General features: G+C 52.8%; 2 protein-coding genes across 4 annotated transcripts in view; one reads left to right on the forward strand and one right to left on the reverse strand.

The window, feature by feature from the left end:
• LOC123650440 (core histone macro-H2A.2) overlaps positions 1-2,369 on the forward strand; it is a 45,355-nt gene extending 42,986 nt beyond the window's left edge. Inside the window, exon 9 of the mRNA XM_045569335.1 lies at positions 1,609-2,369. Coding sequence (XP_045425291.1) covers positions 1,609-1,774 — 166 coding nt within the window. The 3' untranslated portion in view covers positions 1,775-2,369. The remainder of the gene's footprint in view (positions 1-1,608) is intronic.
• Positions 1,808-19,081, reverse strand: AIFM2 (apoptosis inducing factor mitochondria associated 2). 3 transcript variants are annotated; one of them, XR_006739342.1, is made up of 10 exons: positions 19,002-19,081; positions 12,712-12,902; positions 12,249-12,364; positions 10,926-11,045; positions 10,351-10,443; positions 7,248-7,356; positions 6,047-6,199; positions 4,373-4,573; positions 3,902-4,106; positions 1,808-2,005 (listed from the first exon to the last, which is right to left on the reverse strand). XR_006739342.1 is itself a non-coding variant. In XM_045569333.1 (9 exons), the coding sequence occupies exons 2-9, from the start codon at positions 12,887-12,889 to the stop codon at positions 3,955-3,957; spliced, it is 1,122 nt and encodes a 373-aa protein (XP_045425289.1). In that variant the 5' UTR covers positions 12,890-12,902; positions 19,002-19,081; the 3' UTR covers positions 3,749-3,954. The 3 variants fall into 3 exon arrangements, 2 of the variants coding, with proteins under 2 accessions (XP_045425289.1, XP_045425290.1); XM_045569333.1 differs by lacking the exon at positions 1,808-2,005 and having other exon boundaries at positions 3,749-4,106; XM_045569334.1 differs by lacking the exons at positions 1,808-2,005; positions 19,002-19,081 and adding an exon at positions 18,888-18,965 and having other exon boundaries at positions 3,749-4,106.
• Between the last annotated feature and the right edge of the window lie 4,010 nt (positions 19,082-23,091).

Here is a 23,091-nt window from a genome sequence, read left to right on the forward strand (position 1 = left end):
TTCTCATCTTGCAGCCTCTCCCTGGAACCGGCGGCTCCCCACGTACTTACATCCGACGTGGCCATTGCAGAAGACACGGCCAGGGGCGGCTGCACAGCCAAGCACGTTGACCAGGTGACAGAGCAAGAGACCCAGTTTCCACCCTTCAAATCCCATGGAGAAGCGAGTCCGCAGGCTCGTAGGGTGGCTGGCTCCCTGCCTCCTCAATGTTAAAGCCCAGGGAGGAAGGAAGGCAGCTCAGGGCAGGAGCAGGAGGCAGAGGCAAGCTGGCATGTTATTTTTTTGAGAGCCTGCCATGTTCAAAGTCCACATTCCCACCAGCTGTCCATGTCTAGAACACATGGACAGAAAACACCAGGCTCGAAGGCCTTGCTACTCAAAGTGTGGTCGGTGGACCAGCAGCAGGGACATGACCTTGTCAGAATGCAGAATCCCAGGCCCGCCCTGCCCTCCTGCTTCAGCATCCCCAGGGGATTCCCTTGCTGCTCTCAGGGCAGCAGCTCCAGGAGGCTGAGGCTTCGAGAAACACACCCAGAGAAGCGAAAGGCTGTCACCGAGGACTTGCTTAAAAGGGGGTTGAGGAAATGCCTGGTTTAATTGTCACAGACCCCAGCGGGGCATTGTTTCGGGTACGCAGTGAGAATATCTGCTCTCACAGGCAACACATCCTCTCCCTTCATGCTCCTGGCCAAGCAATTATTACTTTAATTTTGAACACCCTCCCATCTGGAGAACTGCCCCTCCATCACATAGCTATGACTTGGGGCCACGTCAGGGGCAGGCTGAGAGGGAAACAGCGAGGCCTGGGTTCCTGCTGTCATCATCTCTCAGCTTAAGCAACCAGCTCTGGGTCTCCACAGCCCAGGCCCAGGGCGCTGCAGGGTGAACCCTGGCATAGGTGGGAGCACGGGCTGAGCTGTTCTGGCCTGGAACGCTGCAGGCGGTGGGAAGAATGTGTCTTAGGTAGGCCCCTCCTGGACTCGCCCCAGGGGTCTTGGCGGCTGACCCCAAATGACCATGCTGGCTGTGGTCCTAGAGGCTGGTGCCATGGCCCCGCCTGCTGGACACACTGTCTGGTAGCTCCCTGGCACTTGGGAACTGTGGCAAACTTCCACCAGCCCCGCCCTGCCCGGAGTCACTGCTGCTGAAAGTACATTGGCACATGTGTGGGAGTCAAGGAGAGAAATATCAAGTGCATGAAAAAGGAATTATGAAGACAGGCTTTTGAGTGTACATTTTTACCCTTTACTAAACCATCTGCTTAGCATGTAAACTAGTTTTGAGGGAGCTAATAAAACCCAAATTTTCTTTTATGCAGACCAGGTATTTTCAATGCTGAATTGCTAGCCTTTTTAAAGCCAAGTTCAATTTGAGTCAGGGGACACAGATTCAAATACAGTGACTCCTCCCCTGCCAGCCCTGTGACCTTGGTTAAGATCACTGTACCTGAGTCAGTGTGGCACTTATAAAGTGGGGACAACACCCCTGCCTGCCCCTCCCAGGCCGTCCCCTTTGACTAGGATCCGGCCCCATGCAGTGAAAACAAGGGCACCACGTGACCTTCCCGGGGGCCGAAATGATGCCAGCTCTTCTTTTGTTTTGGCACAGAAACTGCTTTCCCAAACAGACGGCAGCCCAGGTGACCCTCAAGGCGATCTCAGCCCACTTCGACGACTCGAGCGCGTCCTCGCTGAAGAACGTGTACTTCCTGCTCTTCGACAGCGAGAGCATCGGCATCTACGTGCAGGAGATGGCCAAGCTCGACGCCAAGTAGCCGCTGTGCTTTCCAACAGGGATCGGAGGAGGATCGGAGTCACAGAGGGGGGTTTTATTTTTTAAAAGGAGAGAAGAAGGGTGACGGCAGGGCAGGGGAGTGGAGGGTGGCAGAGAGGGCAGTGGGCAGGTCCTGCCCACAGGAGGAGCCCTCTGCATTTTATATTCTCCTTCAAGAGCCTCAGTCCATAATTAAGCAGGTCTCCAGGATCGGTTTCTTTCCGTGTGTTTTCTTCCCGTTGTTTTAGGAGAAAAAAAAAAAAAAAGACCTCGTTTTAGATTTATAGCATTGACTTTTACACACAGTCACAAAAAAAAAAATCCTTTTGAAATTCTTAAGATCTTCTGTTCCTCCTTTTTACAAGGGAAGAGAGCATGAAAGTGACTCGGGCTTTGCTGGTTGTCTGTATTCCGTGACGGAGAGAAAATGGGGACATCTCACTGGTGCTTTTCTCTTTTGTTTTGTGCCCCCACCCCTAAGCCCTGTAATATCTGTAACTACTCCTAAAAAGTTTTTGCTTCAGGCATTATTTTGTTTTGTTTTTTAAAGAAAAAGAAAATGAAAAGAAAAAATAAAAGATCCAGCATCTTTCTTACAACATATGCTTTTATTGCGACATTCTTCTCAGTTTGGAAAACTGTGTTCCCTGTGGGTAGGTACATCTAGAAAGTCATCAGTAAACAGAACAAGGCCTGTCACTAACAGGCTGAGCATCCCGCCACACGAGGCTCCGGGTCAGACACCAGGGCTGTGTTTCTCAGGCAGCAGGTCCTGCTTCTGGGGACGGTGAGCCTATGGCCCCATCCACAGGGACAAAGCCTTGAATGAAGCCAGTGGCGAGGAGTTATCCTCCGGGAGAGAGGCACAGGTCTCACTCAGGCCTGGGCAACAACATGGAACAGACCCTGGGCCACAGCCCAAATAAGGGATGGGCTGAGAACCCCGTGAGATTGGAGTCCCAAGGACTCTGAGTGCCCAGAGGCCATCACTAAAGTGAGCAGGGAGGGGCAGGTGAGGAGGTCAGGACCTAAATTTATCCAACTGACCTCATCGGCCACTTCTGCTCTGGTTTGACCTAGGCGGGCCGAAACAGGCTCTCCCTATTGGAAGATCTCTCCTAAACAGAGTCATTTATGGACCTTAACAGTTGCAGAGATTATTGCCACGTGGCTGGCAATTAGCACCTCCAGACAGGTAACCCTTGGGTTGGCCAAGGAGAAGCACAAAACCACAAAGTCCCTCACAGCCCCCTCGCTGCCCCCCCACCCCCGTACCAGCTGGAGTTTTGTTCCTTACAAATTTCCCCACGATGATAACCTGGAAATATGCTGAGGGGGGGTCACCTGCTGAACTGCCTCTGTACCCCCCTCAAACGATCACATTTCTCTGCTGCCTTTCCTTACAACCTCCAGCGGCCGGCAGCCAGGCTGGCTTTGTAAAAACTCACTCTTTGCTAGGGTGGGTAAATCAGGAGGGAAATTTTGTCAAACTCTCTCTTCTTAAATGTAACCTATGGTATATAGTTAGGATCTAAAAGTAGAAATGTAGAAAGGTTCACGAAGCATGAGGAGCATGAGGACTAACCACAAGTTGGGGAGTTTAAAATAAGGCTCCTGTTAACCACCTGGTTGCTGCCAAATGCATGGGCTCCCCCTCCACACAATGGCAGGGGTTCGGGGTGCAGGCCACCTCCCCACCCCAGCCCCCTTCCTCTGGTCTCACAGTGCAGGCTCCTTCCTGCCCTCACAGACAGATGCCAGCCACCAGGAGCCCGGCTCTCTGAGAGCTCTGAATGCCATCGTCATGCCCACGCAGACCTGCACGCGCGCACACACACACACACACACACACACATCCAAGAGGAGCCGGGGCACAGAGACTGGCTGTGGCCTCCCAAGACCACCCAGCCAGCACACGTGAGCCATTCAGCCCGTACAACTACAAGCAGACCTTCGAAACCCAGAAAGAATCCTCTAGGGGGGAGTCTTTTATTTTTAATGCCTCTCTCTCCCCTCCCTGCCCCTTCCCCTGTCCCCACCATTTTTGGTTTTACACAAGTTGCATTTCCGGTCGGTACATCATTGGCATCTCAATCCAGAAAAACAGCTTTTGCCCATTAGCGCTCACCAGGCAGGCAACCGCTGTCAAGCGGTCTGTTCACCTGCGTGGTCACCTCCCCGTCAGGGTGGAGACTGCCGCATGGTTTTCCAGCTCGTGGACACGAACAGGTCCCGGCTCTTGGCCAGCCGCACCATGAGCCGCCCCACGTAGAAGCCACTGATCTGGCCCACGCCGTCATTCCTCCCCATGGACAGCAGGAACGTCAGCGCACCTGCGAAGCAGAGACACACACACACACTCTGCAATTCCCAGAGCAAAACCCCTGCCCGGGGCCTTCAGACTCAGGCCCAGGAAATGTGTAAGACTTTCAGGAAGGTGCATGAGACCCCAATTTAGTTTTAAACAGCTCTAGGAGGGTGTTTCTGTCACCAGTGTGAAAAGTTTCTTCTAGTGGTCAGGCACCTTATGGCCCCAAAAAGGCTTCCAATGTCTAACCCCAAACTCTTAAAATTTCGAAGCACCTGGGGCTTCCCTTACCTGGCTTATAGGTCTTGAGGGGCCTCTGTTTTGTGGAGTTGATGATGTTGGCCACGGCAACGTTGGCGTGGAGGCCAGCGTGATAGGCCATCTTGGGCTCCCGCACGTCGGCACAGTCGCCGATGGCATAGATGTTGCTGTGGCCCTCCACCTGGAGGTGCTCGTTCACTCGCAGAGCACCGTTGCCGGCCAGTCTGCTCTCTGCCGGGCAAAATGACACAAAACCAAGACCCTCAGTTGCCGTGTTAAGTGGCCACCAGAAGGAAGTGAGGACAAGCTCCAGGTGGTGGCCAACAGGTGCTGCTCAGGTCACCCTCCCAGGTGTGTGCTCAAGAGGCGATCCTCCCACCTAATTCATTCCTGCCTGAAGTCCTCACCTCGGAACTCTTCTGGCAAAGGCAAGGTTACCGATTCCAGCGTAACAATGGGTCAAAACACTAGCAAGCCTCCTTTTAGAAATGTACATAACTTTTTCCAAGTTACAATAATTAGCCAAGTCTTAAATTTACTTTTGGATATAGGTAAGTTTTCTTTTTGCTGTTGTTGTTTTGTTTTTCTTTTTAGGCTAAGCAAATAGAAAATGCAAGATTTTTTTTTTTTTTTTTTTTTTTTTTTTGGGACAGAGTCCAGCTCTGTCGTCACCCTGAGTAGAGTGAAGTGGTGTCATCATAGGTCACTGCAACCTCCAACTCCTGGGCTCAAGAGACCCTCCTGCCTCTGCCTCCTAAGTAGCTGGGACTACAGGAGAGCACCACCACACCCAGCTGATTTTTTTTTGTTTTTAGTAGAGATGGGGTCTCACTCTTGTTCAGGCTGGTCTTGAACTCCTGACCTTAAGCGAGATCCTCCCACCTCGGCCTCCCAGAGTGCCAGGATTACAGGCGTGAGCCACCTCGCCTGGCCTATAATTTTTTAAATAAATGATACACTGCAAGCTTATTTTAAAATAAGCTACAAAGACCCTTGGGCGTTAAATTCTGGGATCTCTGTCCATTAGAGGCCCTCAGTCCCACCCCTACGCTCGGTCTGGACAGGCTGCTTTCTTCTGAGATTGGATCATTATTTCCCCCTGGACTCAAGGCAGGAGCTCCTTATCAGGAAAGGGTACTTGGGAGAAAACGATGGGGACCGGAGGACACGAAGCAACCACAGGGCCTGGCTACCGAGTCTCCTGCTCACTCACAGAGGCTAAAACACAGTCAGTTCACCTCCCCACGTCCAGCTGGCTACACGGTCAAACACTGAGCTTTAGGAAACGAGGCCACATCATTGCTTCCACTCCCCATAGGATCATTCCAAGCCCCAGTGGCCAAATGTTTGGATCTGAGTTTGGGGAGAGCAGCACACATGTGAACAAAGAAAGGACTGACCCCAAATATCCTCCACATCCGTGTAGGAAAGGAAAGTAACAGAAAATGGGTCTTTCTCATTTCTCTGAAACCTTTTCCCACCTCCTACCACCAGGGGGCAGCCCTAGTTTCAGAAGATTCGGGTGACGGTGGCCACCCTGAGCGCGGTCGTCATCACGGCTGAGGAAAGCTCTGCCGGCGGCCCCTACCCTGGATGTAAAGTTTGGTGCGCTGGGGAGAAGGGGGCAGGCGGGGAGGCGCTGACTCCCGGGGCCAGGGGCGTTCTCGGAGGGCGCTAAGGAGGCCCCGGGCCGGCCGCCCTTACCAAACGCGCTGCGGTAGGCGGAGCTGTTGATCTTGATGCCGGTGCAGAGAATCACCAGGTTGGTGGCCACCTCCGTGCCTTTGTCCGTCTGCACTTTGATGTATTCTCGATACTCGTTGAGGGGCAGCTCTTCCAGGTTGCTCACTCGCTCGCCTGTCGAAGGGCTTCCGTGACCGGGAGGCAGGCAGAGGGGACACCCACCCAGGGGGGGCCCGACACCCCACCCAGGGGGGCCCCAAGCCAAGGCTGGCCCCGAGGAAGGCCATTCTGCCACTCCCGTCTCCCCACCACGCCCCTCCCTCAGTCCACGCTACTGCCCCGAGAAGCCAATCCGGACCTCTGGCCCTGAGGGATCCAACTGGAGGAAAGTTCCAAGAAGCCATTGGAGGGAAGTGAGGCTGAGTTGCCTAAGCAGTTCTGGGAAAAGCTGTTTAACGGAAGACCTCAGACATGCCTCTTTGAATGTCAGCTACACCATCCCAACCAGGCAGGACAAGACACCCAAAGACACCACGGACAAAGGGAAAAGCCAGGACGTCAGAGAAGCCAGCTCACTATACTCGTTGTCTGAAAGTAAAGTGGTAACGGTATTCTGCAACCAGTTACCAAAAGGAGGCTGTGACAACCATGAGGGACTTTCATAGAACAGATGCCTCACCCCTGCCCCTTGCAAAAAAGCAGGAGGTTGAGGCCCAGTGCAGTAAAGTATGGGGTTAGAGCCCCACTCTCTAAGTGCCGGGTGATTCACATCCCTCCTACTCTGGATGAAAACCACACTCCTCATCACTCTCAAAATAGAAACCAATAAACCTACTCCCTCTACCACAGAGACGTCGTAATTCAGGGAAAATCCTTTAGATGCACTTAAAAAAAAATCATTCAGCAAGTGGGCATCCCACAACATGCACTGTGTCCAAAGCAATGGCCAGGATACTTCTGCCTCCAAGACATGGAAAGAAATCCTCTAAGTACCAGAGCCGCTGCCCTGCCCGGTGACAGACACGACTTCCAGCGGGACAAGGTACACATGGGCTTTGATGTTCGTGGCCATTTTGGGGTGCTGCATGCTCAACTCAGGATACGGCGGAAGAGAGAGAGCCTGGGGGAACTGTGGCCCCCTCCAGCTGGAGGCAGTGAGCGACCCCCCGAGCCACATCTCACCAGCCAGGCGGGGCAGGGAGGGAGGCGAGGTGGCACGTACTCAGCAGCAGCTGCACGCCCTTCCGGAGGAGGATCTCCTTCACTTCCTGCTGGACGCAGGGCAGGAGCTCCTTGTCGGCCAGGGGTACTTGGGAGTGGATGAGAGTGACCTGGGGACGAAAGGACCACAGGGCCTGAGAAGGAGCCCCTGAGACTTCGACTCACCTCAACATCCACTTCACCTCCTCTCCTGCCTCCAGGTTACAGATGAGGAAACTAAGGCCCCAGAGAAGTAATTTGTCCGATGCTGGAACCAATCAGTTGTGAGCCAGGCTTTTGCCCACGTGTCCTAGTCTAGCACTCTTGCAGTACCACCCTGCTGCCCCCAGGCCAGAGGACCACCAGTGTGCCAATGCACCACAAGCCATACCTCCCCTAGGGCCACCTGGAAAATTATTTTCAAGCATCCTTGGGCACTGACAATTATACAGTCCATATAAACCACTGACATTCCAACTAGAAACCAGGCTGTCGCCAACATTAAAGCTGGTTCTAAAATTAGCGCTCCCAGGCACGTCTGCTTGTCTGGGACAAGGAAGCAGGAGGCAGCCTTCAATCATGTTTAAAGCCTGGACTTTGGAATCCGACCACCTGGGTTGAAATCTCATCTCTGCTCCTCACTCGGACAGCTCCCCGAGGCTCACTAAAATGGACACAATAGTCACACTCACAGGAATTTTGTATTGATGAACAGGAGAATATGTATAAGGCATATAACTCAGCACATATTAAGTCCTTAATAAAGGATGGCTGCTACTACTCTTATTTGTCTACTAATCATATACATACAGACATTATATTGAGTTACCTGAACTAATTTACTACTTCAAACTGGTCTTACCCCTGTGAAATAAGAAAAAAATGTATATATTGGTCTCTGCCCCCAGTTCCTGACACAGAGCTCTGAAAACTCTCATAAAAGGGGTGCCAGGAGAAATCATTTGTTCTACTATTTGGTCTTTGATGCTGGTTCCTGCCACAGAGCTCCTAAGACCCTTGGAATTTCCTAGGTAAGAGGAGCATCTTTTGTTCTAATGAGGGGACCCTTGGTGGGCTCCTGGATGGGGGCTGGTCACCAGCAAGACCAAGCCATGACTGCAAGCCTGGAAATTTCTGCCCAACCCCATCCTCCAGGGAGGGGAGAGGGGCCGGAGATTGAGCGAATGATCCATCATGCCTACATGATGAAGCCTCCATAAAAATCCCTAATGTACGGGGTCCAGGGAGCTTCCTGGTTGCTGAGCATGTCCATGTGCCCCAAGAGTGGTGCACCCCAACTCCATGGCGACAGTAGCTCCTGTGCTCAGGACCCCTCTACACCTTGCCCTGTGTATCTGTTCATCTGCCTGCTTATTTGTGTCCTTTAAAATATCCTTTGTAATAATTCAGCGTTAGTAAGCAAACTGTTTTCCTGGGTTCTGTGAAGCCACTCTAGCACATCATCACACTCGCGGAGAGGGTCATGGGGACATCCAATTTGCAGCCCAGTGGGACAGAGGTGTGGGTACGCTGGGACCTACAATTTGCAGCTCGGGTCTGAAGTGAGGCAGTCTTGTGGGGTCCGGGCTAACTCCAGGTAGTGTCAGCACCGAATCGAACTGAACTGAATTGAACCCAATTACAGGACACCCCGACGGTGTCGAAGAATTGGTCAGCGGAGGGAAAAAACCCCGCACATCTCGGCCCAGAAGTGTTGAGTGTGAGAGCAGAGAAAGACAGTTTGGCTTTTCCCTACACAGCCCTCATAAACCAAATGAATAAACTTTAACTATATCAGTCACTCATAATAATTTCCAACACTCTGTCAGAGAATAGCCCTATAATTAAATTAGCCGGTATTGATCTTTCTTTTCAAAACCAACCTGCCTTGCCCTAGGGAAAAACGAACCATCCACAGGCCCTTGCGGCTCTCAGAAGCTAATCGGGCATGAGCCGCAAGCCAGCCCTTGCCTGGAGGACCCGTAATTACGATCATTACGCAGCCACGGCCAAGCCCGAATGGCATGCCAGGATCTCCTCGTCCTCGCCAGGCTGCCAGGCAGGCTCTCAACGCCTTGAGCACTAGCAGGGAACAGGGCAGACTGATCACAAACACACCTGTCGGCAGAAGGTAGTGCTGGCTGCTGAAGGAGCTCAGGAAATTTCACCCCAAAATACGACTCCTTGCTATAGAGAATATTTTGAATTAAAGGCTCTTGGAAATCACAAGGCATTGGAAGGAGTGTTCCTCTATCTGCGTAAACCTGACTCACCTGTCAAAAGAACAATGGACTTCCCCTCCCTGTGATGTCACTCTACTGCAGGAAAGAAAATCAAGAATACAACCAGACCTGCCCCAAATCATTTCAAACAAGTCTCTCAGGTTAATTTACAAACCAATCTGTTTCTCCCCATCCACTCATTCTCCAAGTAGCTATTCATCCTCCCTAGCAACCATTTATTGCCCCTAAACAGAATTCCCTGTACCCCTCATCTGCCCCTCCCCTCTAAAAATACAGGTATAAAAATATCTGGATCCCACTGGGATATTGGGTAATCACTCTGTGATTCTCCCTGTGAGAACCTCTTCCTCTTATTAATCTGCCTTAATTGTGAGTTGATCTTTCAGCGAACTTTCTGGGGAAGGGCAAGTTTCCCATCACCCCCACACCACTCATTCCCCAGCCTGGGCAGTCAAGGGGCTGCACTGCAGGCCCCCCCCAGCCCCCCGCCACTGGGCATGGACCACAGTGTGGCTGTATCAGACAAAGAGACCAAAAGACCAGCTGAGGGTGCCTTTGTCCAAGCCTGCAATGGCAAGAAGAGGTAATCAAAGCTACATTTATGTCACAAAGGCCTGAATTCTGAAGGCGATAAAGAAGTTCAGCTTTTGCAAGGTGTCTCCCCTGGGCTTGATCCTCCTGGCTGGAGCAGAGGGCACGACCTCTCACTGAGTGAGGACACACCCAGAGCAGCAGAATTGCACCTTGGCACCAGACGGGAAACACACACTCCCAGTTTACGAGAATGGAACCCCAGCCTCCCAGGCCCTGAGCAAATTGCTGATGTTCCTTAATGTAGAAAGAAGCCAACCACAGAGCACAAAATCAAGGCAGCCTGCCCACCTCTTTCTCGGGGTATTCCGTTTTAATCTCTGCTGCCATCTCCACTCCTGCGGAGCCTCCTCCCACCACCACGATGAACTGTGAGCGCTGGACCTGGAGAAGAGGGACACGTGAGACACACCTACACACCCACCCCTGCCTGGCAGTGCAGCCCACAGTGTGGCTTTCTTGGCCAAAGATGGGCAGAGAATACTTTCCAACTTTGGGGGCCAAACCGGCTTCCTCCTACCCACCCTGCAGGACTGCTATGAAAACTGAGAGCATGGATCTAAGCCTGCTCTACACAACAGAGCCCTGTATGAATGGGAGGGGACATGAACAACAAAAGCCCCCAGAGAGACCAGCCAAGGACATGCCATGCGCAACATGAGCAGGTGCTCACATTCAGGCTTCAGTGGCAGGTCCAAGGTCTCCTCCCAGAAAAGTCTCCTCCTAGTGACTCTCCAACTCTACAGCTGCAGCCAGCAGCTCTGAAGCCACCTCTCCCCTCTGTGGTCTCTCAGCTGCATCCCCAGCATCCTCCTGGCTGTCCTCCCTCCTGCCCATGCTACCCCATGCCTCGGCACGCAGCTCACCTGCTTCACCATGTCCTCGTAGGCTTGGATGGCAGCCTGCTGGCTGGACACCTCATTGAACTTGCCCGGGAAGGGCCCGGTGCTGCCTGTGGCCAGGATGAGATGTGAGAAGGGCAGGGCCTGGGAGGGACAAGAGAAAGAAAGATGATGGCAGGGGAGGCCTGGGCCTCTGCATCCTACTCCAGGCCTCACCGACCAAGGAGCACCAGGTGAAGAAGCCCTTCTGGGCACACCGAGGCAGCCCTCCTTTGAGGGAGGCAGGATCGCCACACTGGTTAGGCCAAGGGACGGCACTAGAACCCAGGGAAATATTATACCTAAGGAAGTAGATGTGACCTCCTGCCTAGAGAACACCAGGGCAACGGAGCCACCCAGCAGGGAGAGGGAGGAGCAAGCCCCACAGCAGGTGCAGGTCAGCAGGAAAGGGCTGTTTGTGGGCATAAGCAGGATTCCAGCTTCCTATGTGGAATTAGTTGGGAACCTCCTGGGTATTTTAGAAGAGCCCTTCTCCTACCCCCACCAAAAAAACAAAAGAAAGAAAAGGAAATCTTGTTTGGAGCCTAAATACATACAGTAGACAAAAACAAAGCTGCTCCAAGGGCAGGGGGCTGGAGGGTCTGGACTCCACTCACCCCCTCTTCCCACCTGGAGCCCCGGGATGCCCCCATGGACCCTTCCAGGGCTCTGAAGAGCATGACCCGAAACTGCAGGAAATTTTTCAACAAGGAAATTCTCCAGTCCTAAAATTAATTCAAGAGGACTGATTCACACCAAATCACATACTCATTGAGGATAAGAACTGTGTCTCTGTTTTTTGTTTTTTTTTTTCAATCCCCCTTAGCTTCAGATACCAGCCAGGGGCTGGGCTGGAGGTGACACCCATCTGGGATGGCGGCAGCTCACTCGAGTCATCGCAGGCAGTAGCAGGCACCGTGCTACACACACCAGGGCGGGGAATACACGGTCTGCCCCATGACTTCCCAAGTCGGGGACGGGGGTGGGATCACATTTGTGCCTAACTCTTGATTAGCCTTTCCGTAAAAGGAGATTACACTACCTACCTCCTACAGGCACGGTGAACATTAAATGAGATTCACGTAAAGGCTGAGGACAGTGCCTAGCATACAGGAAAAACACAAGAAATACCTGCCACCATGTCCTTGTGGTTGCTGTGGTCAAGCCTTCTGTTTATGAGGAATCTGCTGTCTGCCCAGCAGCAGGTGGGGCTTGGGGGTCACAGCGAGGGCTCTCTTGACCCCTGGGGAGACCTGCCAGGCCCTCCCGCGCCAGCTCATGGAGGGTCAGCCCCGCACCGGCACTCACCTCCCCGTCCTGCAGCAGCACCGTCTGATTCTTCATGTCTATGCCGACCACCAGGCCCTGCCGGAAGTTGTCCTTGAAGGTCACCGAGTAGGAAATGAATGTCTTTTTGGCAAATCCTGGAGAATGGACATAGAAGAGGTCACAGCGTGGAACCAGGCTGCCCACGGGAAGCCAGAGTAAGTCAGAACCTCTCCTGGGCCGCACCCCAACAGGGACGCCCTTGGCTAAAGAGTTGGGCCAGCAGGTACACCTGGGGTACCCAGCACCCTCCACAGGGCCCACCTGGGCCTCACCCCTCGGAGAAGCTCAAGCTCTCACTTCTGGGTCTCACTATGGTAGCTGCTTAAGACCAGTGACCTTGAGGTTCTCCGGAACTTGTCTAATGGTGGAATGCAGGCGCCTTGCCCTAAGTGGAGAAAACCACCCCAGCCCTGAAATCATGCCCTGGACAGCAGCGAGTTACCACTCTCCACGGAGGCCCGGAGGGCTGCCACGTTGTGGTGGAAGGAGTCCTTCATGTCCACCAGCATGAAGGGGACGTTCAGCGCCTGCAGCTGGCTGGCGGCGGCGATGCCTCCGAAGCCCCCGCCCACAATCACCACGTGCAGAGCTCCCGCGTCCACCGAGACCTGGGACCCCATCTCGAACCAGGCGCTGCCAGGACGGAAAGGAGAGCACAGCACAGTCAGGGGGCAGGGAGGGCGGGGGTAGGCCCACAGCCAAAGGCCTCAGATGCCACCAACTACCTTTTTAAATGAGGTAAATCTTTTATTAATGAAATTCCAATTCTGCAAAATTTGAATTAAATTCAGAAGGAACAAGAGTTATCCTGCTTCCACCCCATCCCCCAGCCACCCAGCTCCCCTCTCCAAAGGCATCCGCTGTTGCCAAGTTTGTAGGAGTCCTTCCAGAGATGTCAACGCACCTTCAGTCATGATTACTTTGTGCACACCTTAAACAAACTTCTATTCTGTACTGTGTTTTTACCCACTATATTTCATCAAAGACTTTTGAAGAGGGGAGTAATGTTCGCCCAACAATAAACACATGCTGAGCTCCTGCTCTGACGTGCTCTGTGCTGTGGATCCTGTGCTCAGACAGGCAGATGTGGTCCCTGCCCTTCTGAAGGCAGCGCTTGCAAAGTCACGGGACCAGATGCATAACGTAAATCACTCGTGGAGATGGGCAGGTGGACAGTTATGAGAAACGAGGGGCACACCTGTGGCGCAAACGCAGGCCACATCTTAAGAACTGGAGGGGATTTAAAGTTGTTTCTCGTTGGCCGAATGGTCCCTGATGCATTGAGGCTTGGAGGTTCCATTTTACAGATGGCAGGGCTGGGACCCAGGACAAGTGCCCCGGCAGGCAGGGCCACCTTCACTGCTCCAGGCCCGCAAAAGGGCTGCCCAGAGCTGATCCCTGAGTGCGTGTCAGGCTGACTCTGCCAACTGGGCCAGAAGACTATCTCCTGGGGCCCAGCCAGAGGCAGGAGCAGACACCAGGGGCTGCAGGGCCCAGGAAGGTTGGAGGCACTGAGGCAGGCTGTGTATCCCCTGCCCTCTCGAGCACGGCTGCCTCTGTGCTGGGCCCTGCCCTTGGGACTGGCAGCCAGGGATGACGTCAAGAAAACACCCAGAAAGCCCCACTTTCAGGATGGCTGTGCATGGGTCCCAAGAGGGGCTACACAGCTTGCTGGGGGAAGAGGGGTCCACTGTGGATCAGGTCACGCTGCACCCCCCAGGTACTCAAGGAGGAGATCCTAGAGCTCTGAAAAAGAGCTGAAGTCAGAGACCTGTTCCCGGCAGAGGGACAACTTGGGCCAGAGGCCCAGTGGCAAGAAGGGGGGGAGGGTGGGAGGAGTTCAGGGCACTGGGGCACAAAGATGGGGAGGCCAGGGGTGGCAGGGACTAGCACAGACGGCCTGTCTCGCCAGGGCAGCTTTAACAACCAGGTGGACACACAAGGCCGCCTCAAAGCCCAGCTGCCCCAGGGCAGGCCGAAAGGGCAGTGAATTGGCCACAAGAGCTGAACCCCTGACCACCCCCCCACTCCCCAGGATCATCAACCTGTTTCCCCAGAGGGCAAACCCTGGCCTCACCCAACTGGCCATGCCCCTTGGAGGCACGCTGCTCCTCCGGAGTTCCGTGGGGGTCTGGGGTCAGAGGGCACACCCAGGCCCCTGAGGGGCGCCAGGGCAGGGCCAGGGAGAGGAGGCGCTTTCACACTGCACTCCCTGAGGCCTCTCCTCCGCTGACCTCTGACACCAAACAAACAGAACAGGGAGGCCAGCGACTCTCTGGCCAGTGTCCCTTCCTCCTCAGCAGCCCCTTGCCAGACACCCTGGACAGGCCGACTCTCCTTGGTGCTGCCACTGTCAATTCTTGCCAGGTCCCCAAGGACAGCAGATTCCCCTTTGCTTGGCCGTGACCCGCTCTGCCAGACACCTAAACCAAGGGCTTAAGCATGGGCCTGCGCTTCCAGCCACACACCCTGGAGGTGCTGAACCTGCAGGGAAGGTGTTAATGGATGTTCCAGTACGGGTTCTAACAGAGCAGCAGTGCTGGGCAAACAACTGGAACCGCCCTTGCAAATTAATAAAAAGGGCTACAAAGCGAACTGTGGTCAGGGCCTAGCTAAAAATAATGATAATTAGTCACTGTCCCCCCTGTTTGCTTCTCTATAATTGCCACTCTGGAGCCACACAGCTGGTGGTCATAAAGATTCTCAGCTTTCTCCGTAGATAATACCACCTTTCTAAAACCTGGGGGTAGTTTCTGAGATATCCTCCAGGTCCCACATTCCAGGGGAACGGCTGACCCACCCAGACCAGCGGCCCATACAGAGAACTGACTCAACTGGTCTTGTGACCCCCACCCTAGAACCTGGTCAGCAAAGAAGATAATTTCTACAACCCTATGGTTCCGCCCCGAACCCAGCCAATTAGCAGATTCAATTGCCCACGCCAAACTGACTTTAAAAACTCTGTCTCCCAAATTCTCAGGGAAGTGGATTTGAGAAATCTCTCCCATCTCCCCATGTAGCTCTATGCAGAATAAAACTCTTTCTCGGCCATAAAACCTGCTGACTCAACTCAGCGTATTGGGCAGCGGGCAAATGAACCCAGTTGGGCGGCAACATAACTTCGGTGTGAGACCCCATCAGTCAATGGAAACTCCATCCGTGGGAGACCACAGGACACACTATAATACACCCATACAATGGAATATTCTGTAGCCAGTCATTTTTAAAGGGTGAGTTATGTTTTTACAAGAAAAGTCCGTCCATGAAAAAGTCAGGCAATAGATCCGCATGTAGGACCTAGTCCCGTTAGTGGGCAATAAGACACATGTACCTGGGTACACACACATCCACGTAATGAGCACAACAGGCAGCACTTGTTGCACTTTCACTCATATCTTCATGGGTTTTTCTCCCTGTTTTGGGTAAGAGTTAAGTAACTTGCCCAAGCTCAATCCTCAACAGCTCCAACCTGCTCTCTAAATGCTAATAGTAGTCATAGATGATGTATTTATTTTCTTGAGCTTTTTTGTAGTTTGAATTCTTTTTCCAACAAATATGTCATTTTTGCACGAATAATAAAGCTTTAAAAACAGGACAGGCCTCTTGCCATGTTATTTTTTTTAAACCAAAAATATAATTCCCATATAAAATCTACCATTTAAAATATAAGTTCAGTGGGTTTTAGTATATTCACTAAGTAGCGTGACCATCACAACTATCTAATTCCAGAACATATTCATCACCCCCAAAATAAACCCTGTACCCATTGGCAGTTACTCCCCTACCCCCACCCAACCCCAGCCTTTGGCAACTACTAATCTACTTTCTGTCGCTACAGACGTGCCTATTCTAGCCAGTTCATGTCAATGGAATTATCCAACACGTGGCCTTTTGTGTCTGGTTTTCACTTAACACAATGTTCACAAGGTTCATCCCTGTCATAGCACGCATGGGTATTGCATTCCTTTGTATGGCTGAGTAAATTCCATCATATGAATATACCACATTTGGTCTATCCATTCATTAGTTGCTGAACATCTGGGTTGATTCCACTTTTTGGCGATTGTGAATAATGCCACTGTGAACATCTGTGCACAAATTTTTGTGTGAACACATGTTTTCAATTCTTTTTAATATATATCTAGGTATGGAATTTCCTGGTCATATAGTAACTCTATGTTTAACTTTTTGAGGAACTGCCAAACCTACCATTTAATTTTTTTTTTTTTTTTTTTTTTTTTTTTGAGACAGAGTCTCACTCTGTTGCCTGGGCTAGAGTGCTGTGGCGTCAGCCTAGCTCACAGCAACCTCAAACTCCTGGGCTCAAGTGATCCTTCTGCCTCAGCCTCCTGAGTAGCTGGGACTACAGGCATGCACCACCATGCCCAGATCATTTTTTCTATATATATTTTTAGCTGTCCATATAATTTCTTTCTATTTTTTAGTAAAGACCGGGTCTCGCTCTTGCTCAGGCTGGTCTCAAACTCCTGACCTTGAGGGATCCTCCCACCTCAGCCTCCCAGAGCGCTAGGATTACAGGCGTGAGCCACCACACCCAGCCTACCATTTAATTTTGAACTCAACATCAGAGCCCAGGGAGGAAGTACAGAGAATCTATTGCCCACATTCAGGAATGCCAGCATAAAAGAAGGCCCAAGAGAACAGAACAAACTCTGATTGTCCAGCAACTCCTAAGTCATTTTACCTTTGTCCCCTCCCCTAACACACACCATCTGGTTTACACTCGTTAGTTTGCTCAGTCAACCCTGTTTTCTCTGTTTTCTCTGACAAGGACACCAGACTGATCCCACTGATCCCAGGGGATTCTTTTTTAACAGACACACAGCAGAAACCATTTGGGCTCTGATTACAGCCAGCTTTGCCCCAGTATTGCTTCATAAAGATTACAAACACAGCATGCAGCTTTCTGAGTCGCCATGGCTTGCACACAGGGCAGATTTCAACACCGGCCCTCTGGATAGCCATGTTTTCAGAGTGGCCGTCCTGGATCAGAAGGCCACTAAATCCTGACTCAAAGCACCACGGAGGCCGGGCATGGTGGCTCATGCCTGTAAATGCCTGTAATCCTAGCACTCTGGGAGGCTGAGGCAGGAGGATTGCTTGAGGTCAGGAGTTTAAGACCAGCCTGAGCAAGAGCAAGACCCCATCTCTACAAAAAAAAAAAAAAAAAATAGAAAAAGTTAGACAGACCTCATGGCGATAGCCTGTATTCCCAGCTACTCGAGTGGCTGAGGCAGGAGGATCACTTGAGCCCCAGGAGTTGGAGGTTGCAGTGAGCTATGATGATGCCACTGCACTCTATATCCAGGTTGACAGAGCAAGACCCTGTCTCAATAAAAAAAAAAAAAAAAGCACTATGGATGTCCCCTCTCCACCAGGGGGAGGGAGAGGGGCAGGTGGCCCCCCTCCCTGGACACTCCATGCCCAGCACCCCCCCCCCCAAAAAAAGACCAATTTTTGAAAGGGACTCAAAGTCTGAAGAGGGAGCAGTCTCCTTTGCTACCCCAGGAGAGGGCACTTTTGGGCTGACAGGTTCATTTGGGTGTCATAAACACTCCTGTACTGAAAACCTAGGCCAAGCAACTTGTCCATCGTCCATCAGAGCCAGTTACTTTGTGGTCCCCTTAACACTCCCATGGTCCACCCACCGCCTGCACCTGGAGCCTGCCTTCATTTCACCACCAGACAAAGGCCAGGCTGGCCCTGGAGCATCCCCATCTGCCGGGCTCCATCGCTTTCGGGCTGGATAGTCCTGTGCGAGGTCCCACCCTGGCTGGGGCTCAGTGCCCGCCTGGGTGAAACAGGGATGCTCTGGATCTGTGATTACACGCAGTGCTCCTTGGAGAACTCCTCTCTCACGCTGGGGTGAAGGCAGGTGGGATCTGAGAGCTTGGGGCTCTCCAGTGCATGCACACACACTAGAACCTCACACCGGCCTTTGACACAGGTGTAGAGCCCGGAAACCTGCGAGTCCCTTCCCAAACTACGTCTGACCCTCTGCCCTGCGCCTGTCCTCTCACAGGACCATCAGCTCCCAAGCGACCTTACCCTCCCCACCCTCACCTTAGCTCCTAGCAGCAAAGCGACTTGTTGAGTGGGTGGTGCTGGAAGGAAAGCCCAACGTCACCCACTAATTCAGCTCCTGGTCGATTCCAGGCGTCCATTCACAGCTAGTACAGCCACCCCTGCGACCTCGGGCTTCAGGGAGGGGAGAAGCGGACCTCCTTGTGCACCCCCAAGTCTATGGGCCCCCGCGTAATCCCAGTGACTTTTCTCTTAGAGACTGGGGCTTTCCCCCTGCCCTCTGATACCAGCTTCACTCGGGACCGCTCGGCAGCTTCTCCCCAGCGGCGACGCTCGGAGCCTCCCAAGATCGGGGTTACCCACGCCCCCACCCGTGTCCCTCCCTCCCCGCTTGCCCTGCCCGGCCAGAGCCCGTCTTTCCGGGGAAGACTTAGCAGGGCTTTAGGGGCCAACGGGGACCGTGGAGAGTTTCCTCCGCCCGCGGCGCCGGGAGTAAACAGGGGTGGTGCAGGCCCGAGCCGCGCATCCCAGGCGACCGCCCGCTGCTCCCGAAGCCGCAACTCCGCAACCGACCTCCCCACGCCGTCCGCGGCGTTCGCCAGGCCCCGATCCGCGCGCCCGTTCTGGGTCCCTATCCCGCCCGGGGCGCTGGGGGCCTCGGCAGCCCGCGCAGCGGCGCAGCCTCACCTGCCCTCGGCGCGCGGCCGCTCCAGCTCCGGCTCGGCCGGCGTCTTCCGGAGCGGCCCGGCCCCGGGCGCTCCCGGGCGGGCGGGACTCAGCGCCGGAACCCGCCCCTGGCCAGCGGCAACGCCCCCGGCGCCCCCAGGGGAACTGCAGCCGCCAGCCCGGGGCGCAGGGGCTGGTTCCGAGCTGCCCGCGGGCCGACCTTGTCCGCGAGCGAACCGGCCCGGACCTTGAAAGCCAAATGCCCCGGGAGGCCGGATGTCGCCCCCTCCGCGCCTGCCAGCCGCCACGACCCAGCCCTGCCCGAGCCACTCTGCTCCAAGTGTCCGCCCGACTTTTTGGGAGACACTTTTAACGCCGCCGAGATTTAAGCGCGGGGCTCCCCGCACACTGGCTGCGCCATCTGGCGCGTTACCAGCATCCTTCTTTCTCCCGCGTACATAATATCAATAATTCCTCAAACCCGGTGAGCACCTACTTTATGCCGGGCAGTGTGCTAGGCGCTGGGGGTATGAAATGGAGACGAAAACGGACATGGTTTCTGCTTTTGTGGAGGTGACAGTCTGGGGAAAGACAGGTGTTAAACACCACCGCCGGAAAAAAAAAACTAAAAACCGTGTCACCAACTGCAGTAAGAAAGATTGGGGGCGAAAAAGAGCTCCAAGGATTAGTTAGCGCTGGGCGAACAGGAAGGAAGTGTGCTCTGGGTGTACAAAGACGGATCTGGAACCCGTGCGTTGCAAGCTACCCACATCAAGTTAGTGTGGTAAAAGATAAAGTACTTTGTGTTGCAGATTAGTTTGTCCAAAGCAACCAGAATGATTCGTTTCTTTCTTTTCTTTTCTTTTCTTTTTTTTTTTTTTGAGACAGAGTCTCACTCTGTCGCCTGGGCTAGAGTGCCGAGGTGGTAGCCTAGCTCACAGCAACCTCAAACTCCTGGGCTGAAGCAATCCTCCTGCCTCAGCCTCCCGAATAGCTGGGACTACAGACATGTGCCACCCTGCCTGGCTAACTTTTTCCAACTTCTTTAGTTGCCTAGCTAAGTTTTTCTATTTTTAGTAGAGACGGCGTCTTGTTCTTGCTCAGGCTGGTCTGGAACTTCTGACCTCAAGCGATCCTCTCGCCTCGGCCTCCCACAATGCTAGGAATACAGGCGTGAGCCACTGCGCCTGGCCAAGAATGATTCATTTTTGATGCAATAATCCTACCAGTACTCTTAGAAAAATAATAGCTAATATTTACTGAATATAAACTATTAATAAGTGCTTTGGATGCCTTCTCAAGTTTATTTTTCACAAAGGTCCTGCAAGGTAAGTTTTATTAATCTCCATTTTGCAGACAAGGAAAATTGAGGCTTCTTAGGAAACTAAGAAGCTTAGGCAAAGTCACTGAGCTAGTGACTCAGCAGAGCAACTGGCCCTTGAATGGAGGTCTGAACCATGACCCTACGGCCAGGAAATCCCTCAGTGGCCCTCATCCCTAAGGGAGCCAGAGGTCACTGCAGGCAAAGCAGAGAGTCTCCACTGTGGTGTCAAGCAAACACGGGACATTTACTGGGCATGTGCCCAGTAACATGTGACATAGAGAGGTGAATGGAGAGGCTACCTCATGCCCAAGGCAGGGAGACAGCTCTGGGGCTTGGGAAGGTAAAGGAAGGCTTTGTGTAGGAGCTGGGCCTGCAAGGATGAAGAGGATTCCAATTGGCAGGGTGCAAGGGAAGGACTCCAAAAAGCACAGTACAGAGATAAAGCTGGAAGGGAGGAGAGAGAGGTGTGGGGTGGCCAGCACTGGGCTCAGCATGGCATATTAGGGCTGGTGTGGCCCATCTCTAAGGACCTGTCTCAAACCACGAAAATCAAGGAAGTCTTCTGATTGTCACTCAACAAGTTCTTAGCAACCAGAAGACACCTCAGTCCAGGAGAGGGGACAGGATCTTATGCAACCCCTCTTGTGCCCTTTCCCAGGCAGCTCAAGGCACATCACTGCCTTCTTCCCACCCAGCAGTACCACCGATAGCTTTGGAACTGAAAATCAGGGCTTTCTGCCTATCAAAAGGCTTTTGTCTTTGAACTTCCAGGTGCCAGAGGTAGTAGGTTGGGATGCTGAAACATTGGCAAGTCCATTCCATGGAACTTGGGTAAGTGGGGACAGCAGGCAGATTGTACCACATTACAGAATTTAACAGGAGGAAGAGTTGCTGGCTCTCAGACTTAAAGAGCTCAGCCAGGGTTGAGGACATTCCCTGACAGGCAACAAGTAAGTGGCTTTACTGCCGGCTCCCAGAGCTAGAGGAGCTCCAACGCCCTGAGGTCAACTCAGGAGCCCGGGGAAACAGAGGCAGTGTCTCTGAAGAGCCTGGTAAGTGTTCTCCTTTTCCATATGGGGTCCAGCTACATTTGTAAGCTGCAAAGAACAGATATCCCCGTTTCTTCTTCTCTCCCCCAACATGTGGTTTTGTATGGTGCGCCACCCTACAGAAAGACTGTATTAGTGAGGGTAAGTTCTGCTGCTGTGACCAACAGACCCCAAAATGGAATGGCTCAAATACAACAGAAGTGCATTCCTTGCCAGGATATCAGTTCCAGGCCAGTGGACTGGTTACTGAGGCTGTCCCCCTCTACCTGGTCATCCAGGGAACAGGCTAACAGGCTCTGCCATCTTCAACACAGGGTTTCCAAGGTCTCTTTTAGGGTGACCTCCATTCCTACCAGGGATTGGGGGCAATTGCTCCGAGGAGGCCAAGTGGAAGATTCTTATAGGCCAGGGCTAGCAGGGGTTCACCTCTGTTCTGCTCACACTCCGTGAGTTAGAACTCATGGACACACCTAACTGGGGGTGGCCACGAAATGCAGTCTAGTGTATGCCCAAGAAGAGAAGAAAGCGGATTCGAGTGAGGGGCTAACTAGTGTCTGCCTTGGGGATCTAGGTCTTAGGCCTCCCTGGTTTTCTTCCTGTGCCTCTGCTTGTCACTCTCAGCCCCCCTGTAGGCACCCACTCTGCTCCTGTCCCTTAGACACAGGTCCAATTAGATATTAGCTCCCTTGGGCATGTCTATAGGAAATCTGATCATGGTGCATGTGATCTTGAGAGCTAGAGATAAAAGGTCTGGATGGCCATGTGCAAACTGTAGTTATGAGGAAGGAGGGACCCCGAGTGAGCAGAGGCTGAGCAGAGGTGGCAGAAGAGAGTAAACAAACCCAGTAGGGGTGCTGAGTCAGCACCTAGTAGCCTCTGTGGCCCCTAGAGCTTCCCCAGGTCAAGAAGCTTTTCTGGCACCTGCCCAGGAGGGTCTACCTTACTAAACTTTACCTTACTTAGGTAATGGGAGTGAGTCTTTGTTCCCTGCTAGCCAAAAAGCAGTGATAAAACACCACCCTGCTTGGCAAAGCCAACCTGCTATCTACGAAGGGTGATTCTCCCCTTCTGTGGTATTGGGGTGTTGCTGAGCAGCATCTGCCCCACCAGGGATTGCATGGGACACAAGGAGAGACTTGGGAGCTGTTCCAAGTCAAGGGAGAACAGAACATGGCAAGTGGATGCAGCTCATGATCCCAAATTAGATCATCACTGGGACACTTGGTGGAATTGGATGGGGATCTCTGGGTGAAGGGTGTATGGAAATTCTTGAAACTTTTCTATGAGTTTGAAATTGTTTCAAAATAAAATTATAAAGCAGGTACATCTCCTCCTCTCTCTCTCTTCCCGCATCCACCAGGCAGGTACAGAGGACTCTGAGGCCCCAGTCTCAGTGACAGAGCCACAAGAGGGAAGGAGCCTGGGTCCCTCAATAACTATTGTACTATCGGTCAGATAGTACTCTGGATTTTGCATGAGTAATAAACAAACTTCTATTGCCTTAAGCCACTGAGATGGGGGGGAGGGTATCATTTTCTGCATTATCCTAACTCACCCACTTATTTGACGGCCAGCTGTACCTCTGCACTTGAGGTCCTAGACCCCTAAACTTGTCAGTCACCCCATTGTTATCCTAGCCAGAAATCCAGGCACCACTGGACTGGTTTCTGCCTTGGCCCTACATCCAGTTAGTTCCACCTCCTGTGTTGTCCCTTGATCTCCCCACACCCACGAGTCC

This window comes from Lemur catta, chromosome 14, assembly GCF_020740605.2.
Source record: "Lemur catta isolate mLemCat1 chromosome 14, mLemCat1.pri, whole genome shotgun sequence".
Taxonomy (NCBI): Eukaryota; Metazoa; Chordata; class Mammalia; order Primates; family Lemuridae; genus Lemur; species Lemur catta.